Genomic DNA, 13,486 nt, shown 5'->3' with positions numbered 1-13,486 from the left:
AATATTGCAAACTACCTATGTATCCACTGAGAGAGAAAATGTTAAAGAAATTATGGAACATCTACAGTACTATGGAATGACACGGAGCTACTCAAGAATGAGAGAGACCTGCAATTGCTGACTTAAAAGGATGTCGATACTCTCTTGTTAAGGTAAAAAAATAAGATGCAGGCAAATATGTACAGTACAATTCTATTTCCAAATGCTGCATGAATTCCGTGGACATAATCTGAACAAAAGAAGCCAGACACAAAGAGTGTGTACTGTATGACTGCATTTATGTGACAGAAAAGGAAAATCTAATCTATGGTGATAGAGAGCAGACAGTGGCTATACTTCTGCATGGAGTACTGGCTTGGCGAGGAATGTGAGGGACCCTTTCGGGGCACTAGAAATGTTTTATCTTTTTTTTTTTTTTTTGTCTTTTGTCTTTTTGTTGTTGTTGTTGTTGCTATTTCTTGGGCAGCTCCCGCGGCATATGGAGGTTCCCAGGCTAGGGGTTGAATCGGAGCTGTAGCCACCGGCCTACGCCAGAGCCACAGCAACGTGGGATCTGAGCCGTGTCTGCAACCTACACCACAGCTCACGGCAATGCCACATCCTTAACCCACTGAGCAAGCGCCGGGACCGAACCCGCAACCTCATGGTTCCTAGTCGGATTCGTTAACCACTGCGCCACGACGGGAACTCCCAAAATTCCACTTCTTAATCTACACATTTGATCACAGACTCTCTTTGATGCAGACTTTAAAGAGGAAGTGTGATGGTTAATTTTAGGTGTCAACTTGACTGGGCCATGAGGTGCCCAGATATTTGGTCAAACATTATTCTAGGTTGTTTCCATGAGGGAGTTTCTGGATGAGATTAACATTGAATTGGATAAAACAGATTGCTCTTCATAACGCGCTTGGGCCTCATCCAACCAGCCAATAAAGTTCTGACGAGAACAAAAGGTTGACCTCCTGAGTAAGAATGCTCCTGCCTGATGGCCTGTAAACTAGAACACTGGTTTTTCTTGTCTGACAAACCGGGATGTTAGAGCTGCCTGGTTCTAGCTGCCTGCTGGCATGAACACACATATATTAATAAATATATATTATATTTATTATATATTATATAAATGTATACTTAAATTTTTTATTTATTTTTAAAAATTTAAGTAAGTTGATTGCCTACCAGCCTTTTGACCCAAACTGGGACACTGGCTCTATAGACTTTGGACTTGGAAGCTTCCACAACTGCATAAACCAATTCCTCATAGACAATCACCCTCCCTCCTTCTCTCTCTCTTTCTGTCTCTCTTTCTATATTCTATTGGTTCTGTTTCTCTGGGGAATCCTGACAGTAAGTATGTGCCATTATCAGGTCACTGAAAAAACCATCTCTTTGCCACAGATGCCCATTTATCAAGGGATACTATCAATATTCTCTTATTAGTCTTCAACATAGTACCTAGCTAGTTTCTTACTATCTGCTCATTATTACTGTGGTCATGGCCTCCCCCTTCTGGAATGTTATACATGCCATTGTTCATTTTGGTCTTTCCAAATCTTAACCATCTTTCAGGATCTAGGTTTTCACCTATCATCTTCACAGACACCTTCTTTGACCTTAGTAATCTTATAGCACATATAATTCCATTCAGCATTCTAGTATAAAATTCTTTTCACTGTCCTTCAGCTTTCTTACATCCATCTTCCTCTTTCAAGTAGATGGATTCCTGCTGATAGCAATAAATGCCTGCTACATAAATGGGCAGATAGATCTTCACTGAGAAAAACTGAGTAGCAGTCCAAAGCCAAGACAATAATGTGCTGTATGAGAGAATACACTGGATATGGTGACTATAAGTAGTAAGAAACAGATCTATTTCCAAAACACAGTGCATTTACACAAATCTCTGGCACATCTCTGATAATTTCATAGGAATATAATTATTTCTGGATTTAATCTTAAAGGTTTGGCATGTATAGTGAAATTATCTTCCAGAAGGGTTATCATCTTTTTAGCAAACATTCATGGAAGTTCTGGTAAGCGCCAAACTCTGAACATGAATTTGCTTTTATATGTGCTCTTCCTTAATCCTCAGAGCAAAGCTGTAAACTAAGTCTAATCCATCCCTACCTTTTTTTTTTTTTTTCTTCCAGAAGAGGAAACTGAAGCCTGGGCCAGTATATTACTCTAGGTTGAAAAGGGAATGGTACTTTTTGAAAGACCATGCAGCCACTAGACAATAACTCATTTAAAAAACACATTATCCTACTTTTAGAGAAGATGGGAAATCAATGAACCATTGGATTATTTTATTTTCTGTACAAGATAAAATGTCTGTGTCTTGTTCAGCAGAGTCAAGAGTATTTACTCAAAATTACATAATAGTCTCATTTTGTATATAGCAAGGTAAAAATTGGGTTTGTGTATCTATTTTTATTTTTTATAAGACTTCCTCTGTTAAACATTTAAGTTTCACATTATAGCATATAATAGGGTCAAATTTTTAAGATCACACATATGTACATATCATATATAAAGGTATATTTCATTTTATTGTGCTTTACGTTATTACACTTCTGAGATACTGTATTATTTTTACAAATTGAAGGTTTGTGGCAACCATGTGTCAAGAAAGCCTCATTTCTCTACCAGCATTTGCTCACCTGCGTCTCTGTGTCACATTTTGGTACTTCTCAAAGTAATTTAAGCTTTTTCATTATTATTCTATTTGTTATGTGACCTGTGATCAGTGATCTTTGATGTTACTACTATGACTTGCTGAAGGCTCAGATGATGGTTAACTTTTTTTTTTTTAGCAATATAGTATCTTTAATTGTAATTACATTATTAAAAGACATAATGGTATCGCACACTTCATAGACTAAAGCATAATGTAAACATAATATGCACTGGGAAACCAAAAAAATCTGTGGGACTCACGTTATTGTGCTACTCACTTAATGCAGTGGCCTGGAACCAAACCTGCAGTATTTCTGTGGTGTGTCTGTACACATATATGTCTTATAAAAAAGAGTTGTCTACATAATACAAATAGAATATACATTTCCTTGGATTTTGCAGCTACAAATTTGAGAAGGAATAATAATAATCCTTGAGCTTAATTAATATTCTGATTGATAATATTGTTGAATTAGGAATTCAGAACTCCCAAATAAAGGTTCACATGTTCTTTCTGAAATTATTGTTTCACCCACAGGACAACCTGATCTTTTTCCCCAGTGACGTCCACATGCTACTTGAGTAGGAAAGGCAGACTCACACTCCATGGTTTCTGGGCTGTATCAGCTATGTATGTTTGAGATAAGGCAGAAAAAAATGTCTTTAGCTACTTCCAGGAATTACACTGCTTTTGTTAAGGGATACTATAGAAGAGAGAAATTTTACTTTTAGCTTTGGCGCCCTCGGTGACTGACCCTTTACTTTTTCTGTGAGAAAAAAAGGGACACACCCACTCACATACATACCTCTGTCTTCTTCCCTTCGAATTAACAAAATTAAAAAAGTCAGAAAAGCATTGTTTTTTCAAATGTATAGGTTATATAAGGAAAATTTTTATTCTCATGTCTCTCCTCATATTTCAGTAAAGGTTCATAGTACAATTTAAACATTAAAATTAGATGTGACTTTTTCAAAAAGAAAGGAAGGATTGTATTAAATGCTACAAAGAAACACAATATAGCATACATTTTTATATATGTGTTAGTAGTTCATCTTCTGTTATTAACAGGATTTTTGTTGCCATTGTCAGTTTCTGTTTATATCACATTAATCATATTAAAGTCTTTAGTGCTCACCAAAATAAATCCCAAAGTGACTACCTGATACCAAGACTGGATAAAAACCCTTCTTCTTTCAGCTTTTTTCAGGCATCTTATTCATACAGTATAGGCTATTCCATTAAGTAGCACCATCTCTTGTGTGAGCCAATGCAAAGTATAAGCCTGGGAAAATCACTTCACCTTTCTCTTGTTATACAGTTGGAAATAATGTGGTTAAACAAATAATTTAAAATAATGTTGTTAGATAAAACAATTTTTTAAGGTTTACCAACACTTCCAAATCTTATGATTCCAAACTGGGATCTATCTTGCTATTAGGTAGTTTCAGGTGCTTAAAACTTTGACCTGGCACCGAGGGAAGTGATCTGGTTGTAAAGGGCTCTTTTTGTAAGTTTGCTCACACATGAGAATATTATCTTCTAGAATGAGAGCCTTGAATAGGTACATTCTATATGAATGAGGCTGAATCATGAATGATACATGCTCATTAAAGTCAGAAATGAAGAGCAGAGCCAGGAGTACAACATATTATTTTGTAAGCTAATTTTTCTGCTTTCTCTTTCTCCTTGATACTATGCAAGATTATACTCTTTTTAAAAGTTATACTTATCACATACTTTCACTTAAAAATTATCATATGTGGGTACTACTGTATGAGACAATCCATGCCAACACTTGGCAGAGGACCTGGCACATGATAAATAAATATTAGCTACCCTTGTTGTATTTAAAAGTAAATTATAGATTCTACAATTCTAGATTCTGGGACTTAAAAAGTATCAGCTTTCAGTGCCGCAGCTTCTTTTGTTAGGAACCAGCAGAAGTAAGTAGAGAATGCTGTGTTCATAAAAGCTGTGTCTAGCAAGTGGCAAACAGCACAGCTTTAAAAAAATACTTTTCCAGACTTCCCAAATGTTGGCTGCCTTATTTTTGTAATAAGAAAACAAAACAAAAAACCAAATCAGAAATTTACAAATAAAAAAGGAATAATGCTTTAAAATTCTCTTGCAAAATAAAAAAGAAATGTGATTTTACAAATGTCACTCTGAAATCACAATTTTAAGACTCCATAATGTCAGGCTTATGAACAAATAAAAAGTACCAGTAGTCTATTAAATCAGAGCAACAATGTAATTTCCTCAGTGACATCAAAATAAAAATTCTATCCTTTGTGCTTTAGTTAAGAAAAAACAAAAACAACCCTCACTACTAAATGCTCTAAGGCAGAATTTATTATTACAGCAAAAGCTCACTTCTTAGAAGGGGGATGGTTACATTTTTGTATAAAAGCAGATGGCTATAAGTGAAATAAAACATTTTTCTTAAGCGACTATGAGAACAATTGAGAAGGTGTGCTAAAACACATAAAAAGCCCATTATGGAAAAGGGAGATTTGGAGTTCCTGCTGTGGCTCAGAGGGTTAAGAATCCAACTAGTATCCACGAGAATGCAGGTTGAATCCCTGGCCTCACTCAGTGGGTTAAGGATCTGGCATTGCCGCAAGCTGTGGTGTAGGTGGCAGATGTGGCTCTGCTGTGGTGTAGATGTTGTTGTGGCAGTGGTGCAGGCTGGCAACTACAGCTTTGATTCCACCCCTAGCCCAGGAACTTCCATATGCAGCACATGTAGCCGTAAAAAGAAAAAAAAAAAAAAAAAAAAAAAAAAAGAAAGAAAGAAAGAAAAAAGAAAGGGGAAATTTAACAGGACAGATACTTGTATACATTTTCAGCCTTCTTACTATTGTGGGTTTTTTTGTTTGTTTGTTTTTTTTTTTTTTTTTTTTTTTTTTTTTTGCTGCTATGAGTTTTTGAGGGTAAGAACTGTTTTTGTTTGGTTTTTAAGTATCTCTCTGTTTCTCATTTCGAGGGTCAGTAAATGTTTTTCTACTAACTAGTTGAACTTGGCTGATCCCCAGTCTTAATTTTTAGAATTTTAAGAATTTTTAACCATTTCGTAAACTTTTATTATTAGTATTTGTAATCATTATAAAAGTCTATATAGATTTATTATAGCATTTTATAATGCCCTTTTAAATAAAATGTTCTAAAAAGTAATTTCTAATACTTCTAGACTTCAAAAACCAAAGTTGTTTAAAAGAGATTAATGAAATAAAAAATGACAGCCCATTCACAGGGTTAAATGAAAAATTGCAATTAAAATACTTAATGAGCTATGCGAATTATTGGTTATTAGATTGAATTAGTTTAAAACATGACTAATGGGATGTGCAGTTTACTAGCTTTCTTTGAAATGACATTTTCTTTGAAATGATTTCATGCTAAATCATGTATTCTTAAAGATGTTTAAAGTATAAAAACCTTGGCTTCTAGCTTTGTGATTCAGTTTATGTTAACTACTTTTCACAAATGCCAAAACAAAAAATTGCAATAATTATGCATAAATACTGTAATACCAAACTAATGTGCAGGATGGGAGAAGGATGAGTAGAACAAAAGTCGAAGCTATAAAGGTGATACTGTATAATGGTTTTAGTAGCATTTAAAATGAAAAATCCTTGCCAGGATTATGGGTGACCACTCACATTCATTCTCTGAAAATGTCTTTAGTTTTTGTTTCTTTAAGACACATGAATACAAAGCAAATATCATAATTAAATATCACATGTGAAATAAAGACCCCATCCCAACCATCTTGTCATTTAGATATTATTTTAGACATTATATGGAAAACTTATTTTTGTCTATTTTTGATTACCTACCTTACATTCATAATTTTTTTTCAAATTAAAAAATCATATGCTTAATGAAATATATTTTAAAACCATTTTAAGACATACCAGTACTCAGAAAATATAACATATGCAACTTTCAGAAAATAACTTTAGGAAGCATTCCATCAAAAGAAACAGGAATTAGAAGGAAGAAAGGTAAATATGTGGCAGCAATAAAGCTATTAAAACTTATGTTTAATCACTGATAACATGGTTGGTTGTCTGTTAAAAGACTTGAAAAATAGAAGGCACAAAATGCAAAGCCAAATTAATTATCCAGCTATGAACTTCCATATTATTTCAACAAAACTGGGAAGAAGGCAAGGGAATAAAAGCTTTCCAAAGGTCTCATCTTATTTGGGAGGTGAAAGGTGCATATATGGTTACAGTTTTAAAAAATCCAAGGAAATACTTGTCACCTTGGTTAGAAATTTGAGTTAAGTACTGGCAGCATCAGAATGCAGAACCTCTAAAGGTAGCTGACAGGAATAAAAGAAAACAAAGTGAGAGCTAGGAGCTAGTTCTGATTCAGGGGAGCTAGGGAACCCCCTCAATTCTGCTATGCACAAAGTACTGTCTGAAGAGCATTCTGTGGATCTGTGGTATTGTACGAAAATCAGTGGATGAATAGGCAAAAGGATCCTTTTACCCTTCCCCAGCCACACATAAAAGCTTAAGTATCCAAATTTCCTTAACTGAGAAATAGTGACATTTAACATAGGCTGGTTTGAACATCAGAGGAACAATTATTTTGCAGTTAACTCTGGACATTGTAGATAGCTTTGAAAGGGTAATTATTTACCAGTAACAGTCTGACTTAAGAAAAACAACTAATAATTAAAGGAAAGAGTGGAAGAGCATCTTAGGACAACTAGAAGTTTATATTTTTTTGTTTTACTAATGATTGCACCAAATTGCCATCTCATTTCCCATGAACTTTCTGTCAAGTATTTTATTTATATCCATGTTAATATCCTTAAATGTAAAGTTATTTTGTTTTCTAAAACTAAAACCTCCTTCACACAATTGGCTATCTCTGGGTCTGAGCTTGAAGATATGTGAAGAAAACTTTCCCCAGGATACTGTTACTATGATGGCATCAGACCCTTGACTGAGAGTGGGAAGTTACAGGCTACAGACTCTTGAGAGACTCTTAGGTTTTTAAAACATTTTACACGAAAAATTACAAACATAAAATTAGAAAGAATAGTATTAGGAACCCCACTCATATCTCACACAACTTCAACAGTCAACAACATGTGGCTAAACTTGCTTCATCTACACTCCATTTCCTACTTTCCTGGATTAGAGAAAAATATCAGACATGCCATTTCATTTTCAAGGAGTTTGTTGTATCTTTGCTGTTTCTGTTTTTTTAAATGGCTGCGCCTGTGGCATATAGAAGTTCTGGGCTAGGGGTTGAATTGGAGCTGCAGCTGAGGCCTGTGCTACAGCCATGGCAACACTGGATCCGAGCTGCACCTGTGACCAACGCTACAGCTTATGGTAATGCCGGATCCTTAACCCACTGAGTGAGGCCAGGGATTGAACTTGCATCCTCACAGAGACAACACAGGTCCTTAACCTGCTGAGCCACAATGGGAACTCCCGTTACATCATTATTTAATTCTTCAAAGATGCTTACTTTTACCTGAGCAGGACTATAATGTGTTTATAGATATCCTGTTAGTATATAAAATAGTTATGTTCTGCTTATAAGGATAAAAACTGCAGTAATATCATTAAGACTAATTTTTTTTGTTCAATAGATACTTATCAAAAGCCTACTATGTAACAGATATCAGGATCAATGAATAGAATTAAATACACACATTTTGACTTGATACAGAATGTTCTTTTTTTTTTTTTTTTTTTTTTAAATGGCCACACCTGTGGCATATGGAAGTTCCTGGGCCAGGGATTGAATCGGAGCCACAGCTGAGACCTATGCCACAGCTACAGCAACAATAGATCCTTTAACCCATGGCACCAGGCCGGGATCAAACCTGTGCCTCTGTAGTAATCCAAGCCATGGAATTGGATTTTTAACCAGTATGCCATAGCAGGAACCTCCAGAATAAGTTTATTAGCAACTACTTCGACTCATAAAAGAATTAAATGTTTTATGGATGGTTGAAATTTACTCCATGGAAATTGGCTAAGATGTTGCATTAAGGTCAGACTTTAGTAAGATGCCTTTTGAGGGCCTTCCCATCTCTAAGATTTCCTGGTCTTTTTCTGTAATTTCAAAAAAGTGTAAATGAATAAATACCAAGGAAGGCCTGAGGAGAATCTGAAAAGATGGGTAGTCTTGAGATGTTAAGCCAGGGCAAGGTAACTCATTCACTAAGGCTCAATCTTCTCTTTTTAAGAAACAAACTATTGACTAGCTACGTCCCTAAATATCAGAAAATGGGTAAAGATGAGAATATTTCTTTGAATTGGTATTTCATATTTTGGTAGAATGCTTTCTAGAGGCAGAAAATGGAGTCAGAGGCATTAAGTGTTGCCCTGGGTATTACAGGGAATATTTTTAAATTAAGAGAGCCAATCTGTGCCTTACAAAGCCATTTGTTTACCATAAATTTCCCAAACGCCTCCTATCCACCAGGCCCTGTGTTAGGTAGTGAGAAATTGACGACAAACAGGACACAGACACTACCCTCGAACTGCAAGGAGAGAAAGATGTTAAGCAAATGACCTAAATAAATAGATCTAGATTTCAGAGTGCTTTTCAAATCACCTGGAATGGATGAGAGAGGAGAAGAGGAGGAGCTAAATAAATGGAGACTACGTGTGTGCTGTCACACACAGGAGGGTGGCTCTAGTGACCTGAGGGCACAGAATAGATGTTTTGAGGTATCTGTTTCGGCTGTGTCTTCCCTTGGCAACCAAAGCCCTCAGCAGCCAAAATGGCTGCACTGGACTTAGTTCTTCATCTGTACAGGATTGAATTCCAAACTCTTACTCCAACAGCCCTTTGTTTCAATTAAATTAACCGAATCAGGTTATTCTAATACATATACATTTAGGATTAGCAAAAGTTTTGAGAATTTGTTGTCTTATCTAGAAGTTTAAAGGTGAAGGAAAACCACTGAGGGGAAAAAATACTTCAAACTAAGTAAGCTAACAGCATACCCAATACACAGAATATTAAAAACTTTTTAGCTTTAAAATAGCCAATAATACCCTCTTCTAAACTGCAAAGAAGAGGAGACAGTCATATGGATAAAAAGTCCAGAAACAGTTCTACTCATAATACCAAGATTCTGTGGCTACAGTAGAAAAGACGAAGGGGAGTTACTCTTAGTTCATTAAAATCAGAGTGAATTTGCTGGTTAGAAAAGAAAATTAAACTTTCTGTCATTTTCACTTCTTGCAGTAAATCTCTCAGCACTCAATTCGTTATTCTGCTGCTTTTCTGTGTTCAGGTATTTATGACCATTTGAAAACTGTAACAAATATTTATATGAAATACATGTGACATTTCATTTACAAATGAACTGACTTGGCTCTCTTGATGTCAACTATAATGACAGTAACACAGAAACAGTTACCTTTCAACACTACTTCATGATAAAACTCTCACCAAACTAGAAATAGGGGAAATTTCCTTAATACAACACACAGCATCTTCAGAAATCTATAGTTAATATCATTTTTAATGGTGAAAGATGGAATGCTTTTCCCTTAAAATCAGAAACAAGGCAAGCGTGTCCATTCTCAATCAACAATCTTATTCAACATAGTAATGGAAATTCTAGACAGGAAAAGAAAGCCATGGATTGGAAAGGAAGAAATAAAACTGTCCTTCTTTGCAGATGACATGATTTTCTTGGTAGAAAATTTCTTGGAATCTAAAACCGCCCTCTAGAACTAATAGGCAATAAGCAAAGCTGCAGTACACATGATCGACACACAAAAATCAAGTGCATTTCTTTTTCCTTTTTCTTTTCGGTCTTTTTGCCTTTTCTAGGGCCACTCCCAGGGCATATGGAGGTTCCCAGGCTACGGGTCTAATTGGAGCTGTAGCCGCTGGCCTACGCCAGGGCCACAGCAACGCTGGGATCTGAGCCGCGTCTGCAACCTACACCACAGCTTGCGGCAATGCCAGATCCTTAACCCATTGAGGAAGGCCAGGGATCGAACCTGCAACTTCATGGTTCCTAGTCGGATTCGTTAACCACTGCGCCACAATGGGAACTCCCAAGTGCATTTCTATACACTAAAAACAAACAAGTGGAAACTAAACTTAAAACCACAGTAATATTTATAATCACTTCAAAGAAAATAAAATACTTAGGCACACACTTAACAGAACATGTACAGGATCTCTGAGGTGAACATGGATGTCAAGTGGAGGAGATGGATGGCTGGCATGGTTGGGAACAGGTAACAGTGAACAGTTTACTGAGAAAAATGGGAGCTAGAGAAGATGTTCACAAACAGAAAAGATTAGAAAGAACCCTAGAGGGAGTTCCCATTGTGGCTGAGTGGTAACAAACCCAACTTGTATCCATGAGGATGCAGGTTTGATCCCTTGCCTCATCCACCGGGTTAAGGATCCAGCTTTCCTGTGAGCTGTGGTGCAGTTGCAGATGAGGCTTGGATCCTGTGTTGTTGTGGCTGTGGCACAGGCCGGCAGCTACAGTTCTGATTAGACCCCTAGCCTGGGAACTTCCATATGCCATGGGTGTGGCCCTAGAAAAGAAAGAAAAAAAAAAAAAAAAAAAAGAATGAACCCTAGAAATGTTGTGTTGGATGAGAAATGGACGTAATGGTATAAATTAATTGTTACATAATATATGTAAAAATACTTAACAGATGTGTATATTTGTGTGTTGTGTTGTGTGTGAGATGTAATATCTGTATTTTTTAGCTCTGTCCATTCAGAGAACCTGGAAGAAACAATAGCCTAGTAGCAACCAGCACAATGAGCACCTAGCACTGGGTTTTTAAATACCATCCTCTATCCACTTATATGCAGAATCTACAATATGGCAGAGAGGAGCCTATCAACAGAACAGAAACAGACTCAAAGACATAGAGAACAGATCTATGGTTGCTGTGGCGAAGGGGAAGGGAGTGGGATGGCCTGGGAGTTTGGGGTTAGTAAAAGCAAACTATTACATTTAGAATGGATATGCAATGAGATCCTACTGTATAACACAGGGAACTATATCCACCACACAATGGAGGATAATATGAGAAAAAGCCTGTAATATATGTATAACTGGGTCACTTTGCTATATAGCAGAAATTGACAGAACAGTGTAAATTAACTATAATAAAAATAAATAAATAAATAAATAAATACCATCCTCCACTAAAAGGAACCAGACAGAGCTCCTTGAAGAAAGAGGTCAGATTCTAGACTTAGGGCAAGGGAGGTAAAAGATGAATCTGGAATATCTTGTTTTGCCAGAGCACATGTCAAAAAGATAAAGGGAGTCAGCCCTGAAGGAGCTCCTATTGCTCCTACTGGGAAGCATTTAAAGGAAATGTATTATTTATTGAATAAAATATAAATATATAGACCTATGCTGATAAATGAATATATACTGATATATACATAAGAAATAAGCAAAAGATCTTTCTTAGAGGAAAATGCCAACCAATAAATGCAGGAGTGCTGGAAAAAGAGAATCACTCTTTGACAGCTTTCATATAGAAGGTTGATTCTGGTAGGAGTTGTCAATGGATTCTATGGCTAGTAGGTAGAAATAGGATACAGAGAAGTATATTAAAGTAATATCAGAATACCTCTCCACAAAATACTAATCAAATGCAAAGGGGGAAAGAGTGAATTTCAGGTGGAGAAACCTGGTAATCATCAACATGACCATGATCAAGGTCAACACCGTGGTGGTGGGACAGGTCAACATCACGTGCTTCCTGATATGATGCACTGAGAAGGGCAAAGGATCAGCTCTACTAAATTGCATGTAGTGGAGTTTCTGCAAAGCTGGGTAGTGAGGAAACAGGGTTAGTCTACAGAATGTAAGGTGTGTATTCTTTGAAACTGATAAGGACAAGAAGAGGAACAGTTACAGATTGAACAAGATGTGACATTGGTATTCCTGGACAGAGGCCTGGACCAGAAGGAAAAAAGTCACTGCCAGGCCAGTTGGCAAAATTTGAACAGGGTGGTAGTGTCCTATTGAAGGCGACCTTCTGCATTGGAGATTTGTACACAGGTTACATGGGAACATGTCCTGACTCTTTGGAAAATGTGTGTTGACAGAGAGAATACAAAATTAATACTTAAGAAGAAAACATAAAATAAATACTTACCAATGACTTTAACAAAATAAGCATCTGCTTCAAAGTTATTTTTTAGTGTATGGATGGCAAAATCATTCTTTGTATATCCTTCACTTAGTACTATAATATCTAAGATTCCCTGGAAAAAACATACACAGAAACAGTCAGAACAAACTACTGGATTGACTGAAAAAAAAATGATGAAAATGTGTGACACATATATCATCTAAATATAAATCTTAATTATATAACTTGATGTTTAAAATAAAAATACTATTACAAATATAAAACCTTGAACAGTAAAATATAAATAAAATGTGAAACAACTACAATTTTAAACTCTGAAGATAACTGTTAATATTTTGTTATGTTTCTTTCCGGTCTTATTTGAGTGTGTTTTAAAGGCCTATGATATGGACTGTCAAATTGTTTCCACTCTGCCCTGGCTCCCATTATTTTAATTTTGTTTTTTTTTTTGGCTGTGCCTGCAGCATAAGGAAATTCCCAGGCCCAGGACTGAAACTATGCCATAGAAGTGACCTGAGGTGCAGTGACAATGCTGGATCCTTAACTCACTGTGCCACATGAGAGGACTCTTATTTTTTTTTTCTAAAAAAGTGGGAAGCTTTGCTAATTTATTGGGGGTAAAAAAGATGTGCTCATTTAAATTTCCACTCTGCTGACTCTTAATGAGGTT

At 36.1% G+C, this 13,486-nt stretch overlaps 1 protein-coding gene across 1 annotated transcript in view; it reads right to left on the bottom strand.

Moving 5' to 3' along the window:
- The window catches only part of ITFG1 (integrin alpha FG-GAP repeat containing 1), a 237,069-nt gene that overhangs the window by 54,101 nt on the left and 169,482 nt on the right, over window positions 1-13,486 (bottom strand). Inside the window, exon 12 of the mRNA XM_021094239.2 lies at window positions 12,820-12,928. Within this exon, the coding sequence (XP_020949898.2) occupies window positions 12,820-12,928 (109 nt within the window). The remainder of the gene's footprint in view (window positions 1-12,819; window positions 12,929-13,486) is intronic.

The sequence above is a fragment of the Sus scrofa genome, chromosome 6, assembly GCF_054392235.1.
Source record: "Sus scrofa isolate SSC_HxYL_T2T_F1_AM1 chromosome 6, Sscrofa_HxYL_maternal_Yorkshire_Landrace_v2.0, whole genome shotgun sequence".
Taxonomy (NCBI): domain Eukaryota; kingdom Metazoa; phylum Chordata; class Mammalia; order Artiodactyla; family Suidae; genus Sus; species Sus scrofa.
Note: the sequence above shows the minus strand (reverse complement) of the source record. Positions and strands in the feature narration are given on the sequence as shown.